Raw genomic sequence first — 17840 nt, 5'->3', positions numbered from 1 at the left:
TTGAGATGCTGATCTGGTAAGTTCAGGGAGGGACTGTTAGGGACCGCTTACTAAACACTTACTGGGTAAGAGATTACTAATATCACTTATCTTACTGATTGAACATGGAAAGGATTGAGAGTCTCACTTGGTAGAGGCGTAACAAGGACCGAGTCTTATCTAGTAAGCGAGGGAAACCCGAGCTTAGTAAATCTCGAGGTTGTGGCAAGCTTCTTGACGAGATGCTTAATCTTGAGTCTTCTTTTTGAAGTATATAAATATAAATGTACGATAAATGAATGCATGCATCTTCTTATCTTTGGTGAGATTTGAACCCTTGACCTTCTGAAAAGTTGAGCTTTACAGGTAACTTAAATACCGCTTGGCAAAGACCCTTTGGTAAATTAATCTTGAAATTTTTTAAAGTACATAATATTTATTTACGACAAATGCAATAAATAAACTCACACCCTTCTCTTTTTTGGTGAGTTTTAAAACCACTAACCTTCTAAAAGCCAAATACCCGGATACAAGACTAACTTATCCAACGAAATCGTTATGATAATCTCTCCCAGCCTTGTAAACTATCTTATATAACCTTTTTGTAATCTTTCGGTTAATTATTAGCGTTTTAAAATAATTTATTAAGTAAATCTCAATCAAAGTAAGGTATAGGAAGAGTAAGATGTATACGATCTTTCTATCTAAACTCAAAGGGGTGAAGATTAGGGATATTCAAAAAACCGACCAACCTGGCCAACCCAACCCGAAACCCCTTTAGAAAAACTCAACTCGAGGTAACCCGACACGTAGTTGATACAAAATTAGGTCAAATTGCATCTATTGGGTTGAAAATTGGTTAGGGTAATTTCAACCCAACCCAAACTGATGAACCCAATGCCTTTCTATATTATGAATTTAATATGATTGTTAAATTATATATTAATATATGTACATTAGCCCAGCCTGTAGTTAACTATATTCAAAATTACTTACAATTTCAACCGTAACTTCCATTTTGTTCTTATACACATGAACCTCTTCAATTTCTTTGACCTTGTTAACCTTTTTTGTATGTTCTTATTTTTATTTTACTTCTTTTAAACACAAACGATTAGCTACATTGTAAAATAATATGCCAAACTTTCAATCCGATCAACCCGACCAACCAAATCCAACCCATCTTGCATGGGATGGGTTGGGTTGGGTTGGGTTGGGTTGTAGCTTTGATTGAGTTGATAATTTTCAAACTGCATACATTGGATCAGGTTGTTCAAATGTCTTCAACCCAACCAACTCAATCCATGTACAGTCCTAATGAAGACCCATCCTTTCATTTGTGTATTGTTATTTTTAGAGTAAATTATGATGGTTTGTTAATAATTTTGATTTTTGTCTCTATGTTTTAGAAATTACAATTTCACCTCTAAGTTTATAATTTATTACTATTTTCATCCCTTGACTAATTCCTACCTTTAAGTAGGAAGGACCGAAAGAGTAAAGAATTGCAAACACAACGATTAAAACAACAATAAATTGTAAACCATAAGAACAAAAATAGCAATAAATTACAAACCATAATAACAAGTAATTTTTATTTTTATTTGGTGATTTAACTTTACAAGTATTGTACTTGTAGTTTCATTACAAATTTCCCATTAGAAAACTTGTATAAATGCAAAAAAAAAAAAATCTATCCCAATACTTCAACAAATGAACATGAAAACCACACTCTTGAACATCAAGAACTTCCATAGAAGTAAATCACACATCTCATCCAACAACAAAAAATGCAAATTACAACCGAATTTCGAGTCAGGAATCTATAAACGACTCTTAAATGTACAAATACCTGTACAGTAAAATGTTCTTGGAGACTTTGAGACCGTGTTGTTCAAACCTAAATATGATCGGAGTAATTCTTGTGAAAATCTCTTTAAACTTTTAAACAGATGCCAACCGTAGAAGCCTTCGGTACCTAATCAACATATCAAGTTTCTTGATATTAGGAGAATAATTATGGGTATTAAATGGTTTAAGATTTTCTTTAATCATTGACTTTGACTTTTGAGGTCAAATAGAACACCATCATAGATATATACAATATCTCTTCATAGAAACAACTGTTCTACTCTTTAAAGTAGAAAAAATGTTTGCTTATATCCCAAACCCAGATTCCAGATTTGGATGGAATACACTGGGTTTGTTTGGTTTGTTTTGTTTATCTGTTTGTTATCACGATGATCAAACTCAACGTAACTTAGTATATTTCCTCAATTTTATAAGGAACCACCATATAAATTTTGGGGTTGAAAAGTAATTAGTTGAACCTAAAAGGTAAAAGGGAGTCTACTACTTTTTATACATATGTTCGCCAAAATAATTGTGATAAACTAGTCATGTTCGATAAAAAAGAACTGACTGAAAAGCTATGACAATATAAAATGACCAAAAAGAACATGTTAAAAAATTAATTGGAAAAACACAAGCGATATAACTAAAGAAAAGAGTAAATCATGTTTTTCATCCATGTGGTTTGTTAAAAATTGTATTTTTCATCCCTGTAATTTAGAAATTTGTTGTTTTTGTCCCTATGGTTTGTAATCCATTGCTATTTTCATCCTTATGTTTTACAATTTATTATTGTTACGGTCCCTATGGTTTACAGTCCTTTACTATTTTGGTCCTTTGTACTTGAAACGTAGAAATTAGTCTAAGGATAGAAATAGCAATAAATTGCAAGCCATAGGGATGAAAATTGCAATTTCTAAACCACAAGGACTAAAATTTATATTATTAACAAACCACTAGGACGAAAATCATAATTTACTCCTAAAAATGAAGAAAATTGAAAATAAAAGACTTGGAGCCTATTGAAATGCTACTTTAAGTAGCTTTTCAAAAAACTAGTTTATGGCTTAACCAAATGGAGCTCAATAAGCTCAAAAATTAAGCTAGCTTATGGTTACTAAACTTGGCCTAAGCAGATGAGTATATATAATCCAACTTAGGGGCTGTTCACCAAATGCTTATCGGACGTTACTTACCTTAACGGTTGAGCAACCCGGAAGAGGTATAGCAAGAACCAAAAATCTTACCGGTAAGTGAGGGAGAAGATGACTTTACCAGATAAAATATGCTTACCAACTATCCATTTAGATGGCCAAGAATGTTACTCAGTAAGGTAAAGTGAGGGTGGTGCCTCTTGCCATAAGCGCTTACTCAATAAGCTTATGATAAACAAACCCTTTAGTAGCCATTGTATTTGCTAAATGCAAACTTCTTGTACTTGTTATCAAGTTTAATGTGCTTTAGCAATTTTCATCAAAATTGCTAGAAATTTGGAAACCCATAATATTTTTTGATATTTAAAAGTAGTTTGTTTGAGCTCAAAAGTCGAAAGTGTGCTTTCTTTACATGACGGAATAGTCTAAAGATTTAGACGATGATTACCTCTACTTGCTTCAAGATTTACTTAATTTGGAGTGCCATTTTCTCAATCTTCGTCCACGATGCTCCAGATCATCCTAAAATGGTACAAAAAAACTTATAAATATGAGTTCCGAGTGCTTAAAGAATGTGGTACTTGAATTGAGTTTTGAGGTACATACCAAAATATAGAGAAGAAGAGAAGGAAAGCAAGATAAACAAGTTTGAATATTCTCTGTTTCTTTTCCCTTGAAAGCTCACTGAACACCTCTGTTGCATACACTAGATGGTGTCCATGAATGTACCTAAATAAACAATTTACATGCTTTAAATTTCATGGCATGATAAATGAACATAAAGGGCATCTAAATACAAATATTTAAGAAAAAAAAAAGGGAAACTTTGTGATGTTACTTATTAGAAGACCTTTTATTGTGTTCTTGATAGAAGCTTAACCTCAAAGGTCACCGATTCAAGTCCCCTTAGGGCCCACACCCACCGGAGGGTTTTCTCCCCAAAGATCACCGGTTCAAGTTCCTTTAGGGCCACCAGAGGGTTTTCTCCCTAGAGGTCATCAGTTCAAGTCCCCTTAGGGCCACCGGAGGGTTTGCCTAGGAGTTAACTTTAGTGCTCCATGGGATTAGTCGAGGTGTGTGCAAAATTGGTCTGACACCAACGATTACCAAAAGAAAAGAAAAGAAAAAAAAAAGAATTACTCCCTCTAAAGTAAAGATGCCTGACTGTAGAGGTTTTAACTTAAAAAAGTTGGGATGAGTTTATTCAATTTTGGGAACATTTGGTAGGTGTATTGAATTCCATAAAACAAATTATAAGCCCAAAAAATCTTGCTAATTCTGTTACAAAATATAGAGTATATATCAATATTTTATCTTTCTATATAAAAGATTTGACCGAAAAGTCAAAGTTTGCTAGTCTTTAAAAAGCATACCAACACGAACTATGCTGTTAATTGCAGCCCAATAGCAGTGCAATAGCGGATATTGGACTAAAGCAAAATAGTGATGGTCAAATATCGGTGAAGATTGCGGTTCCGATAATAGTGGCGCAATTTGCCACTATTTAACCGATATTTGAGATGGAAATGTGGACTGCAATACCGATATTCTAGCTTGGGCCTCTTTTGAACTATGCTGTTATCTTTTTGCTTTTCTTGGGCTTCTAATTAGATTTGTGACCTTATTTAGATTTTAATCCATTAACATTATCACTTTATCAGCATCCGGTTTAGAAGCTTAGAAGGTTAGGTTTTCAATTTCTTTCCAATATCGTCGACACGACATTTAACCAAGTTCGACCTCTCTTTTTTTTTTTTTCCAGCCTCACTCGAGTCTACGACAGCCCTCCACTCCACCTTCTTCTTTATAGACAGCCACGAGTCTCAACTCTCACTCGACAGCTTCTGCTCCACCCTCACTCCTCAGTCCCTCTGTTTTATTTTGACTTGAGGAGTCCCTCAGATGCTGAACTTATTGCTTGCGATTAGCTCGTTTATGAACATTTTCCCTATTTTGTTTTGTGAAACTTGTTTAAGTTGATGTTTTGAGGTTGAAACTATATTTTTAATTAATGCATATGATATGTTTATGTATGCATAAATATATATATATATATATATATATATTATATATAGTTCTAAAATATTATATGAACCGCTATACCACCGGTATAACCACTATTTCAAATATCGGTCCTGGCCGCTATTTTGTATTTTGACCGCTGTAACAGCATAGGACACGGACAATCACTAAAAGATGTAGGTTAAGTAATTTTCTTGACGGGTGTCTGGGCTAGCTTGTGCGCACTTTGACTAAACCCGTGGGGCCCTGAAGACAATGGAAACATCCTAGTGACTCTAAGGGCCTGTCGTGTTAGCAGCTTAATGAGCTTAATGAGACTTGGCTTACTCAGTCATATATACATGACTGATTGGTAGTAGGTTAATGATATATAAAGTGGCTCATTCCTTAAGCTTTTAGGAGGGAGCTTTATGCAGAAAGTCAAGGTTTTTGCAAACTTGTTCCTTCCAATTAAAAAGACACACTCATTCCATCTATGAAAAACCCTCCAAAACAAAAATCTTCCCAATCTTACAGACAGATTAATCGATACAGACAGTTTTATTTATACAAGACTTAGTAGAAAACCAACCAAACACCCCCTAAGGAGATTCGAACTGGCAATGTATCAGAAGGAGCCCCAAGGCCTGACCCTTATTTTAACAAACCAGTATATAAAAATATAAAAACAGAGTGAAAAAGTAGACTTACAGATTCACATTATAACATAAATATGGGAGGCACAAGAGGAACATGATCCAATGCAGTGTGATGAGATGTAGACAGCACAATACCCCTTGAGTAATAAACTCTGGCAAGGTAATGTTGTTTATCTTAGATGCTAACTCATATGGGTTGATATAATCAGTCTCTAAGTCTAAAAAGCACATTATCTGCAATAAAAAGATTGTAATTGTTAAATACATCAGAACATAGATCCTTTAATTACGGAAGTCATTGAAAAACTTCTGGCAAGATATATCAACAAGGATCGTCCTCAACGGATTTAGGATGAAGATAGCATCTCATGGAAACAGCCGCTTTACTCTTTCTGGGTAGAGAGGTCAGGTTTGCGTGCATGCATCTCACCCTCCCTGGACCCTACTTTCAAGTGGGATTTACAAGGCCTGTTTGTTTTGGTTTGGTATAGTATCTCGATGATCTTGATTAAGTTACATTAAAACAACAGGGCAAAATGCATCAAAATGCAACAAGTTCGGTTTAAGTCCTTAAGGGTAACACATAATTTTTTTCTCAATTGATGTAACAAAGTTCTAAGTTCTCCTATTTTGTATCCATTGTGACAGGTAATCTGCTGATCTTGTAACATTTGATGACATGAACATCAAGTTCATTGTTCACTTTGCCTTAGCACTTTCATAAGCCTTTCATACACGCCTATACAGTCATCTACGCTGTCAAAGTTACAAGATTAGCAGTTACTGGTCAAAATGGGTACAAAATACAAAATTTTGAAACTTTGTTACAATGATTGAGAAAAAAAAAATCTTTCATTACATTGAAACCTGTATACTAAACCCAATTGAAGAAGAAATGATAAATCTTAGATATTACCCAATTAGTCAAAAAATATATGCAACATTTGAGCAACTACATAGTTTTAAGTGTTTGACTATTGATAAAATATCTAGAATACCCCTCAACAGCGATAATAAAGAGAAATTACGTCACCCAAGTTCGATGTTATCAATATTTTGAAATGATTACTAATAGTAGATAAATGGGTAATCTAGGATTGAAAACTTTGACAAAAACAGAAAACGTTGCATCTATTTTGGGACGGGAATATAGCAGGTATCAACTAAAAGAAAAGAAATAAGGAAACCAAGGAGCAGGAATTAATGAATCTTGAGTAAGTTACATTCTACATTAGCCTCTTCAAAAGTCACTTAGTAAAAGTGTAAGACCATATAAAAGAGGAAGTCACTTGACGCTAACTATATAGAATGAAATAGTCAATGCTAAACCAAACAAACCCAATATATCCCACTCAAAAGCAGGGTCTCAGTAGGGTGAGATGTAATGCAGTCCTAGCCTCTACCTCCAAAAGGATAAAACATCTCTATCCATGAAGACCCCCAACTTGTGGAAAAGTGTGAGCGAAAAAGAAATGACAAGGGAAAGAAGAATAGTCAAGACTAGCACATAGTAGGCTGCCAAAAAAGGGAAAAGGCACAAAGAAAACATAATGAAATAATCAACACTGAAAGCTATAAAATGTTTAAGTCCAATTAGTTTTGATCATTTCTTGTTTGAGATTCTTCACTTTTTACATGAATGCCCCTTTTCTTTTGACTTATATTTTGCCGACAATTTTCCCTACAAGGCTACAACTCTATCAACATAACCACATTACATAATTAGTTATAATATATCACAACTGAACCATCAGAACCCATCAACCTCATTTAATTTCATGAAAGAAGGTAATTCCCCATCAAAGCATGAAACAATTAACGCCTACACACGACTTGCACCCGAAAGCTAAAGACTCTTTTTCTTTGGTAACCATGGGTGTTGAGGCCAGCTTACGTCGCTTCTTGACTAATCCCATGGAGCCTGAAGATAACAGCCAGGAAAACTCCAGTGGCCGTCGGAAGGACATGGTAAGGATTGACAGACTTAGAGTTCTTTCTTGATTCTATGAGTGATGGTGCACGGCCATTCTTAGTTGATGGAGCGATTGGTCTGGTTAATTCCATTAAAGACCTATAGGAAGAGCCCAAGGCTTAGCATTTCTTGCCAATTGCCTTTTTGCATAAAGAAGCATTGCCTAATACTCCATCCACCAACAGAAAGAAACCACATTTGACTTCACAAATTCAAAATAATGCTTCAATCATCGACACTAATCCTTGGATAATTTATAACTTAGCAATTTGCCTTGAAACTTAACAGATTTATGCAAGGGAAAATCTATAGCAAACACTAAATTTACCATCAAATTCATCTTAATTCCTTCAATTATCTTAACTACATACAAAATCAGCACAGTTAATTGCAATTCCTGAAACATGCAAACAATAAAAAACGAACCCAGAAATCAGATAATTAAGCAACTTAGGTTAATATTGTGGGAACAAAATCAGTATTCTTGCAACTGCAAAAAGCAATTCAGATTCCTGAAATATAGAGGACGAAGGTCGAGCTGTAGATGATGAGTGCAGTCAAACATGAATCGAAAGAAGAAGGTAAAGGGGTTGCAATTCGAAGAATGTGAGTATGTTGGGTTGGAAGTTACCTGATAAAGAACAAGGGCTATGACTGCTAAGAGGATGAAGAAAGAGAATAGCCATGCGATCAGATCTCCCATCTCTAAACCCTCTCTCTATATCTCTATATTTCTCTCTGTGTGTTTTAATGGCAGCCAAAAAGCACAGACTCCTGATTCCTGAAGTCATCTATGGGGTTTTGGAATCTTGATGCTTTTGATGAAATCACTAAACGGCGTCGTTTCATTGGTTTTACACTTTTACTTATTCTCTTTAGGTCCCTTATGTGTGTTTGTAGTTACATTTTGATACCTCAAGTTCCGTTGTTTCTATTTTCATACCCTTTTTCTATATCGTGTATTAATTAAAGTCCTCTGTTAAAATGAACAAAAATTAATTGGTTATCATCCAAATATCATTGAATTGTTACCAACTTATGAAAAATGTGGAAGTTTTTTAAAGAGGGGCGTAATAGAACTTACTCTAAACCTCAGGGACTAAACGTGCAAACAAACAAGATAAAAGACAACTAATATTCTAAATGGCGTCAGACGTCGTGTGATGACGAGACCAAGCCTCAAGTCTTAGGAGTCACCATGAGGCTACGACGTTGTTCAAAGCGTGACCTATGACGACAAATTTTTATATCATATATATAAACAGATTTTTTTTCTATTGTTATTCAATAAGTCAGTGATATTAAACAATTTAGGAGCAAATACAATGAATTGTTACCAAAAACTTATGAAATTGTTGATTCTTCGGGAAGAGGGGGCGTAATAGAATTTAGGAGCCGTTTACCAAACGCTTACTCGGGTAAGTGAATACCAAGTCACATTACCTTATCGGATGAATATGGTAAGGACCAAAAATCTTACCCGATAAGAGCGAGACAAATACCAAGAGTCTTACCCGATAAGTGAGGGCGCCGACTCTTATTACGGTAAACGCTTACCGGATAAATTGTTGCATACGATAATATTTTATCAAGTAAGTGTTTAGTAAACGGCCCATTAGTCAACCTTAGAGACCAAAATGCAAACAAACATATAAAAATGTCGAATGTTTTTGAAAGAGGGGGAGTAATAGAACTTACTCTAAACCTTAAGGACCAAAATGCAAACAAACATATAAAAATGTGGAGTGTTTTTGAAAGAAAAGGGGGGGTAATAGAACTTACTCTAAACCTCAAGGACCAAAATGCAAACAAACATATAAAAATGTTGAATGTTTTTGAAAGAAAAGGGGGGTAATAGAACTTACTCTAAACCTCAGGGACCAAACTGCAAACAAGTTTCCCCTTTTCTAATTTACATGTTTTCTTGATGGAAAAGAAATAGAAGAAGAAAAGAGCTGAAAAGGGGTTCTTCTTCACACACAAACACACAGCGAGTTTTGTGATCTGAACACCAAAACCTCATCATCGTCATAATCATGCCGAAGGAACATGCAAACTGGTCTCCATACGATAACAATGGAGGGTAAGTATCTTTATGCCCTTAATTAACACTTTTATCTTTCAAGATGTACGTATAAGTTTGTAATTTTCGATGTCTGATCCTATCTTTCTATGTGTATCTTTGCAGAACTTGTGTGGCGATTGCTGGTGCCGATTACTGTGTGATTGCAGCGGATACTCGGATGTCCACCGGTTACAGTATTCTCACCCGAGATTACTCCAAAATCTGTAAATTGTATGATTCATTTCGTTTTTAATTTGTGTGAATTTGTTTGATGCATTTATTGTTTTTGTTGTTTGTATTAGGTTTCTACTGTTAAGTTGTATCCACGTGTTGATTTAGTCGTGTATGAATTGTAATTTGGTCCGCCCTTAGGGCATAGGGTTTGTAGATGTTCAGAAATTCGGAATCTTTTAGCTAAATCTATGGATGAAAACATGAATTTCTAATATTTCCATTTGATTATTTGATCTAATGTAGGAAATAGAAGAGCTTAAGGGAAAAGGGTAAGGGACTTGTTACTCACTTACTTACCTGCACTGATTGATACTCCTAGTCTAGGCGTTGAATCCACTCCCAAAATTTTGGGGAGATTAAGGATAACTGTAACTTTGAGGTGTATTTATGTAGGTTTGCGGTTTGAGAGTATGTAAGGTACTTTTTTGTTGGAACAATTGAATTCATGAAAGCTAACATTGACAGTGGAATACTTGGATTACGGGTTCCATCTTTACCATTGTAGAACATACTCACACTTACACACATGCAGTGAGATAGCCGGTGTTTGTTTGTAACTGAATACATGAGACAGGTGGTGTATCTAGATTTGAGGGGTTTATTTTGAGCAACAGAATCCGTACCCACAAAGGTATTAACTTGTAGGTATCATGTGGATAATGTAGTTGTGTACCACTTCATAATTACTTGGGTTGGTTGGATGGTTGAAGATGGAAATGTCATGTTCAAGATTATCTTGTGGGGAACCCGGCCAGATTCATCATGCTCATGCATTTGTACCAAATTTTAAAGTGAACTCCTTTTTTCTTGTGTGGTTCTAGGGATGTTAAATATCGATGTTATAATAGACATTGTGTGTAATTTGTTCGCATCTTATTTACATATATGATGAACTTTTGCTTAGAACACTACCTATGAGTTGCATCAAAGTGTTGTGTTCATAATTATTTGGTATCGAAACAAAATATCATTGTTTTGGTTTGATGCTATAGGCCCATTCAACTTTGATTAAAGTTGGCTGCTTGTATTTGAATTTTCTCGCTTGCTTTGTCTGAAAAGCCAAAATGAGTTCTTTTCTAAGTAAAGCTTTCTGAATTAGAAAAGAAAATATCTAAGATTCTTCAAAATTTATTCTCAGAGCGGACAAAAGCTTCATGGCTTCTTCAGGATTTCAGGCCGACGTGAAAGCACTTCAAAAGGTTCTGGCTTCAAGACACCTGGTAAGATTCTTGAACTTTTTTTCTAGTTAATCGTTCATTTCATATGTCTTTCCTAAACCTCAATGAATTAATTTTTGTCAAAGCTGAGCCCATGGTATTTTTACTCGTGTTACCTCCTATTAGCTGTCTCTGAAATCTTCTTTTACTATAAGAAATGAGTAAATTCATGTTTGGCTGCAACAGAAGTCATAGGCATAATAGTGTGGTACAAGAATGTTGATAGTTTATATATTTCTATCATATGCTAGCGAACTTTGGGTTTTGTAACTAGCTGTTGTGAAAATCTTTCTAGTTGTTTGGCTTTACATGGAGGATAAAACCAAACCAAACCAAACCAAACAAACCAAACCAAAGGAACCTAGTATATCCCCCTCGGAGGTAGGGTATGAAGGTGGATGTATGCGGAACTGGCCGCTATCCCGGTGGGGGGAAGTTGTTCCCATGATGACCCTTGACTTGCAAAACAGAAGTGGAGGATGAAATCATTATAGAGGGAGTGCTTTTGTTATAACTTGTTAGGATACACTCTTATTTAGGATCTTTTAGACCAGATTAGCTACGTGTTGCTAGTCAATTCTTAGCTGAAGTAACCCTAGAAGCATTGCTGCTGCTCCTTCTCAAATCCTTCTATAGGTTGTTCAGCGACGCATTTGGATATGGTGTTGGGCATCTACTGAAATTGTTGACCGTAGAAACCAGGGAGGGGGGGGGATATGAGGTGGGGCTTTTGGCTCTCTTTTTAAAGAACAGGATGAAATTCACAGGTTATTAGATTTGTCTTCAACCTACAAGTGAGAAGAAAGGAGGCGAGGCAGCACAACAATTCCTCTATATTTGAGAAAGATATGATGCACCTAGTATGAATAAAAGCAAGCTAGAACTTGAAATCATGTTTATTTTTACATTTAATATATGAATTATGAAACACTTTATGCTTTATTGATTTAGTTTATATTTCTGTGCACCCATGCATAAACACACCCTTGTATCCTCCGCTGTTTAGAATCTTTGGGTCCTATGCATCTTGTTGACTTATCCTTGTAAAATAAAAAGTTGCTAGGGATGTATTCACTTTTAACACTAATGCTCTTGTTCTTTTTCCTTCTATTCTTTCTTCTCTACTACAGATTTATCAACACCAGCACAACAAACAGATGAGTTGCCCTGCAATGGCTCAGCTTCTCTCAAACACCCTCTACTATAAGCGTTTCTTCCCATATTATGCCTTCAATGTTCTAGGTGGCCTTGATAGTGAAGGTATGCAGATGTACTCTTTTAATTGTAGCGTACATCCTTGACATGTATTAACATAAACTCATTTATAAACATCAAGGGAAGGGATGTGTCTTCACATATGATGCCGTTGGGTCCTATGAGAGGGTTGGATACAGTGCTCAAGGTTCTGGCGCCACACTCATCACTCCATTCCTGGACAACCAACTTAAATCCCCGAGCCCTCTTCTGTTGCCTGCAAAGGTCTGAATTGAGTTTCATCTTTCTCTCTCTTCGCACACATACATACACACACACATACGTTTGTGTGTAGATATATATATCTTTCATGTATTTGAGTTTTCAACAAAAAGAAACCCCTTGTCACTTTTTTTCATCATTAACCATCTAACATTGTGGTTTAATTTTGAATAATTTGGTTGACGTGATTAGTTTACTTTAATAAAAATACAATCAGCAGCATTGTGCACCAAAATCTGATGGAATGGCTGGCTAGAAGCATACAATTTACATGTGTATCCTTTAGCTGACATAGCACTGGAATGACATTTTTAACCTCAACTGACATCTTAGCAGGAATAAAGAAATGACCAATTTCCTATAAACATGGGGAACGTGCAAGAGTTTAAAATTTCCATTTGGGCACCATTTCAACAAAAGGGTACACTTGTAAATGCCAGATATGCATCCGGTCAGCAATCAAAATTTGACATAGAATGACGATAACTGTATGATTGTTAAGGGACGAATCACAATGACTAGATCATTCAGAACTTGACCACTCCAAATCACATTCTTATAATTAGAAGACCTCACTAGCTAAAATATGAACTTACATGCTCTATGTTATACAACTTCTTTTATTGGTGCACAGGATGCTGTCACACCGCTTTCAGAAGCTGAAGCTATTGATTTGGTGAAGACTTGTTTTTCATCAGCAACAGAAAGAGATATATACACGGTTAGTTTCTATTTTCTTGTTTCCATTTTCATATGCATTGGCCTTGAGGATTAGAAAGCGCTTGTGGCCATGGAGGTTCACCTGCGACGACTCCAGGCCATTCGTGGTCGCTCGTGGGATTAGACGGTGGCACGGTGCGCATGAGCTTGCCCGGATACCCAAGTCTTTAAGGACTAGAAGTTCTGCATAGAATATACACCTAGAATAGCTGCTATATAAGTTATAGAGACCCACTAAATGAAAATTTTAAATGTCATAGGGAATAGAAGTTTTATCAAAATTTCACATGTTTATATCTTTCTAATACTTGATGAAATGATTGAAAGTGATTATAAGGGGTTGTTTGTTTACCTCTTAATAGCTTCATTAAGAGGCAACCTCTGAATCGTTAAGAGGTGAATCTTGTTTGGCAAAAAAAAGTCTGCCTCTTAATGGTTCTAAAACTCTCTGAATGATTTTGTATTCTAGACCTCCCTATACCATCAGCGCCCTAATTTCATTGTAAACAATTTCCAAACAATTATATATTATTTTGTATTATATCGTGAGAGCCACTTATCATTCTGACCACTTAATCATTATTCCCCAAACCATTCAGCAACTGTCAAACAGTTCCCAAGTGTCCACATTTCTATGTAAGTTTGTTCGTAAATAAGTATTCATTTTCAAAAATAGATGGTTATAATTTACTAAAGTTCCAGTTCTACCCTTGATTATGAGACACCGTGACAAATATTTAAGAGTTGATGAGATGGAGAAATTCATTGGTGGGAGAAAAATGTTTGAATTGGGACATTTATTTAGGGTAAAATTGTTATTTGACTAATTAAAAGTGTAATAATTATATATTTGGGGGGAAGTAATTAGTTTGTGATGAAATTGAATTTTCGATCCTTTTTTGCTCCTAACTATTCCTCTATTTTATATTTTACAGGGAGATAGTGTTGAAATTGTAATCTTAAATGCTCATGGTGTTCGCAGCGAACATGAACAACTCCGCAAGGATTAGTAACCACAAACTTTCTGAAGATTGTGATTCATCTTTGCAGGTTTCTTGTCGTGTTTTTAGTTCCTTTCCCAAACCGAGCTTAAAACTGTTTATTAGATTACGATCGTGTTTAAACCCTTTTGAATATTTGAGATCTTGGATTTATATTCACATGGTCTTTTTCTGTTGCTGAATTATTTGCATCCTGTGAATGGTTTTGTAGACCAGTCAGTTTGGATGATGATGTTGGGTAAAAGCCTAATGCTGGTTTTTTTGGAACGCGTCCATGTTATGTCTGTACTAATCCCGACAAATTGTGACTGCAAAAAATCAATTGAACCCTGTGCAGATGGATATTCCGCCACAATTAATCATTATAATTGTAAATAAAATTTATAATAATCATTTTTAAAATACATATAATAGGCAGTAAAAAGTATTTTAATTCTCCATCCCATGAGAAGATGATTTCCAAGCTTCTAATAATTGATTTTCTGTTCTTTTATCATTAATTTTATTTACCAAATATTTTATTTGTTTTTGTTTATAGCTTGATCTTCTTGGTGTTCTAAGTGATTGTCATTACTATTTTTTTATTAACTTGGATATGTAATCTGTTATGCGAGCGGGCTAATCTTAGGGCTACCACCTGCTTTGCGGGTAGTCCAGAGTTGACGCATTTGAACCTTCGTGGTCATAAGAGGATTTTTTTTTATTTCTTCTTGGATTCAAACATGTGACCTTTAAAGTCCAAGTTTAAACCAATCAAACAACACCCTTGTAGTTTGTTAGTATCTTTATGTTCCCAGTCGCTAAGGAATCACACTTGCTAGTGTGCAAACCTCCTTAAAAGCATGAGGTTTACTAGAACTGTTCTTCATCTTTAGCAGATGTTGAATTACTGGTCGTCTTGTGATGATTGAATAATCACCCATCTTGAACATCTTATGATAACGAATAGTAATTTTCATATCCATAGAAAATAATTTATTGGCTTTTCAACAATTCTGACACTTTAAAAGGAACGAGTTTTGTCCATTATATTATAAGGGAGAATCTTCAATATATTGCCTTTGTCAAATTGATTTAATAACACTACCTGAAATTGTTTGTTATGCAACATCCTCTTGAATAATCGAGAACCCTTTCAATAACTTTGGGATTGAATTTTAATACTATGATTTTATATCGTCTTTATTGGAATTGGGATGTACATAATAAAAGCAAATCCGAAATTTCTATGAACGGAAAATATACAACATGAAACCAGAGTTTGAAGCTGAAAGGTGTTCGACACTGCATGAAGAAAGGGACCCTTTGGATCTCTATTCCTAGTTTCGGCTTTGGCCTATCGTCATTTTAAACCTGCACCGTTGTCAATAAGATTTAGAACGCCCTCCAAAAATGAAAATTGTATTTAACTCCAACACTTTCTGGAGATCCCTTTGTATTTAACCCCAACACTCTATTCGGAGATCCCTAACCAACATTAGTTACTAATATTAAAATATTTAAAAATATAAAAAATTCCCATTTGCATACAATTTTTTTCCCATATGAAAATAGGCTTTGGACAAATACGCAACACATTTATGTAAACTCTGACTAAAATAAGAACTCAGTTCCTAAAATGACTAAAAAGTGAGAATTTGATCAGAAAAGATTGGCTATTTTAACCAATTTCCCCAAATTTAACATTCTAACCACATATTATCATTTCAAAACAAAATTGTGTTTGGGATTGCTTATAGAAACAACTTATTGACTTATTCTGGTATGACACCAGTAATAAACACTTTTGAGTGTTTGGATAAACAATTTATACCGGTGCTAAACCGGTAATAAGGAGTTTTTGAAGAAGTTAAACCATTCTGACTTATAACAAGTTGATAATTGCTTTTGTAAAAAAACATAAGTTGTTTCAAATAAACAATCCCAAACACCCCGTAAACAAGAAGTGCATCGGAATATTGGATGAGTAGTGAGGGAAGTAACCTGAGAATCTCCAGGTGGGTCCCACAAATAAAAGCTGCATTGTGTATATAAATAATGCCATCAACTCCCAGAAAGCATCTTCACTTTCTGCAACACAAACAAACAAAGATGCATCTGTAACTTACAAATTCATCAACATCCAGTTACAAGATAAAAGCAAGATTTCAATTATGCATGCAAACCACCAAACAGTTCAAGTATATCCCATCAGAAGATGGCTCAAGGGGATATGTAAACAGAGATGATCTCCACGCAAAGAGTAAAACAGTTGTTTTACTGAGAAAACTAGCAGGATGAGAAGGAAAAGAATAAATAAATATTTTAAATGGCGTGAGGCATGATGTGGCCTATGGAGGACCCACATGGAGTGATACGGTGGCACGGGCTACCTTTTCATGGTTTCGTCGTAAGGGAAAAAATTACGTTTCTGAAGTGTGTCAATGAAACTGAAATGTTAGTCCAAAACTTTAATGGCTAAGATGGTAAATACTCTTACCTTCCTACAAAAGGCGGGAGTTCAAGTCATATAGTTGTCAAATTTGTTGTTTTTTAGGTTAAATTTTGATGTTTTTAATATACCAACACTTGTGTTTTTTAAAATATATGTAGACTGACTCAAACATAAAACCAACCAACATACCTCTAATACTATTGTGAAAAAAAAATAGATATTTTTTATGGTCAAATTGTGCCACCACTTGGAAAAATTTCTAAATAGCGTGTGTTGGCGAGATCAAGCCTCATGCCTTACATGCCACGGCAAGGCCACATTGTTCTCAAGGGAAGACTTATGGCGGCAAATATGTATATCATATATAATTATATATTTATATATAATAATATGTTTTCTACTGACTCAATAATTCAATGATATTAAACAGTTTAAATTAGGTTATATACTAAAACTTTAAAATAAAACGCTAAAAATGTAAGAAAAATCAGATATCGTGTTACAAAAACCATGCATTAGACCATAGCGTGCCATAGACATAACGTGGCGTCAAGCACAAGCCTAGTCACAGTTTAGAACACCAGAATAACTTCATGAAAAGCATAAAGGAATGAAAGAATTATTACTGAAATGTATTGCGGTGGATCATCGATACTAGTTGAACCTAGTACCACCTCCCTCTTTAATTTAGCGGTAAGCTTGTGACAAACCCGTAACTACACACGAACACAAGCAACAAAGAATCATGTTTTAGGCAACAATATATATAGGGTTGGATTCAGAGGGAACGATAAAAAAATAAAAAATAAATCGAGGAACACCTAGTAACAATTTATCTGTACGGTAATATGTGCATACAAGTAATTTGTAAGTAATTTTTCCAATATGCACACATGCATACATCTTCAATTGCTTGTATGCACATGTTCATACAGTTACAGATGAACGATTACTTCGGTGTTCCTCAGTTTTTCATTTTTGAAGAGTTTTCCCCCTGAACCCCATTCTCTCTCTCTCTCTCTCTCTCTCTCTCTCTCTCTATATATATATATATATATATATATATATATATATATA

General features: G+C 35.0%; 3 protein-coding genes across 3 annotated transcripts in view; 1 reads left to right on the top strand and 2 right to left on the bottom strand.

The window, feature by feature from the left end:
- Positions 1 to 1674: 1674 nt before the first annotated feature.
- On the bottom strand, positions 1675 to 8405 carry LOC112529308 (protein cornichon homolog 4-like). The gene is made up of 5 exons (XM_025140531.1): positions 8248 to 8405; positions 5697 to 5878; positions 3591 to 3713; positions 3433 to 3506; positions 1675 to 1957 (listed from the first exon to the last, which is right to left on the bottom strand). The coding sequence occupies exons 1-4, from the start codon at positions 8317 to 8319 to the stop codon at positions 3476 to 3478; spliced, it is 408 nt and encodes a 135-aa protein (XP_024996299.1). The 5' UTR covers positions 8320 to 8405; the 3' UTR covers positions 1675 to 1957; positions 3433 to 3475.
- Positions 8406 to 9557: 1152 nt separating this feature from the next.
- Positions 9558 to 14512, top strand: LOC112529442 (proteasome subunit beta type-1). The gene is made up of 7 exons (XM_025140728.1): positions 9558 to 9699; positions 9805 to 9912; positions 11054 to 11135; positions 12263 to 12392; positions 12469 to 12611; positions 13243 to 13329; positions 14264 to 14512. The coding sequence occupies exons 1-7, from the start codon at positions 9653 to 9655 to the stop codon at positions 14336 to 14338; spliced, it is 672 nt and encodes a 223-aa protein (XP_024996496.1). The 5' UTR covers positions 9558 to 9652; the 3' UTR covers positions 14339 to 14512.
- Positions 14513 to 15444: 932 nt separating this feature from the next.
- Positions 15445 to 17840, bottom strand: part of LOC112529472 (protein transport Sec1a) — a 16176-nt gene continuing 13780 nt past the window's right edge. Inside the window, exons 20-22 of the mRNA XM_025140769.1 lie at positions 17390 to 17479; positions 16313 to 16399; positions 15445 to 15682 (exon numbers count right to left, since the gene is read on the bottom strand). Of these exons, the coding sequence (XP_024996537.1) occupies positions 16373 to 16399; positions 17390 to 17479 (117 nt within the window). The 3' untranslated portion in view covers positions 15445 to 15682; positions 16313 to 16372. The remainder of the gene's footprint in view (positions 15683 to 16312; positions 16400 to 17389; positions 17480 to 17840) is intronic.

This window comes from Cynara cardunculus, assembly GCF_001531365.2.
Source record: "Cynara cardunculus var. scolymus isolate 2C chromosome LG 16, CcrdV1, whole genome shotgun sequence".
Classification (NCBI taxonomy): domain Eukaryota; kingdom Viridiplantae; phylum Streptophyta; class Magnoliopsida; order Asterales; family Asteraceae; genus Cynara; species Cynara cardunculus.
Note: the sequence above shows the minus strand (reverse complement) of the source record. Positions and strands in the feature narration are given on the sequence as shown.

Excerpts from the sequence above, each read along its gene's own strand:
- LOC112529308 (XM_025140531.1), bottom strand. The coding sequence starts at position 8,319 with ATGGGAGATCTGATCGCATGGCTATTCTCTTTCTTCATCCTCTTAGCA. Across the intron at positions 3,714-5,696 it reads TTATGTTATAATGTGAATCT|GTACATTCATGGACACCATC; the intron begins GTAAGTCTACTT and ends TTGTTTATTTAG. Across the intron at positions 3,507-3,590 it reads CTCTTCTTCTCTATATTTTG|GATGATCTGGAGCATCGTGG; the intron begins GTATGTACCTCA and ends GTACCATTTTAG.
- LOC112529442 (XM_025140728.1), top strand. The coding sequence starts at position 9,653 with ATGCCGAAGGAACATGCAAACTGGTCTCCATACGATAACAATGGAGG. Across the intron at positions 11,136-12,262 it reads TTCTGGCTTCAAGACACCTG|ATTTATCAACACCAGCACAA; the intron begins GTAAGATTCTTG and ends TCTCTACTACAG. Across the intron at positions 12,393-12,468 it reads AGGTGGCCTTGATAGTGAAG|GGAAGGGATGTGTCTTCACA; the intron begins GTATGCAGATGT and ends ATAAACATCAAG.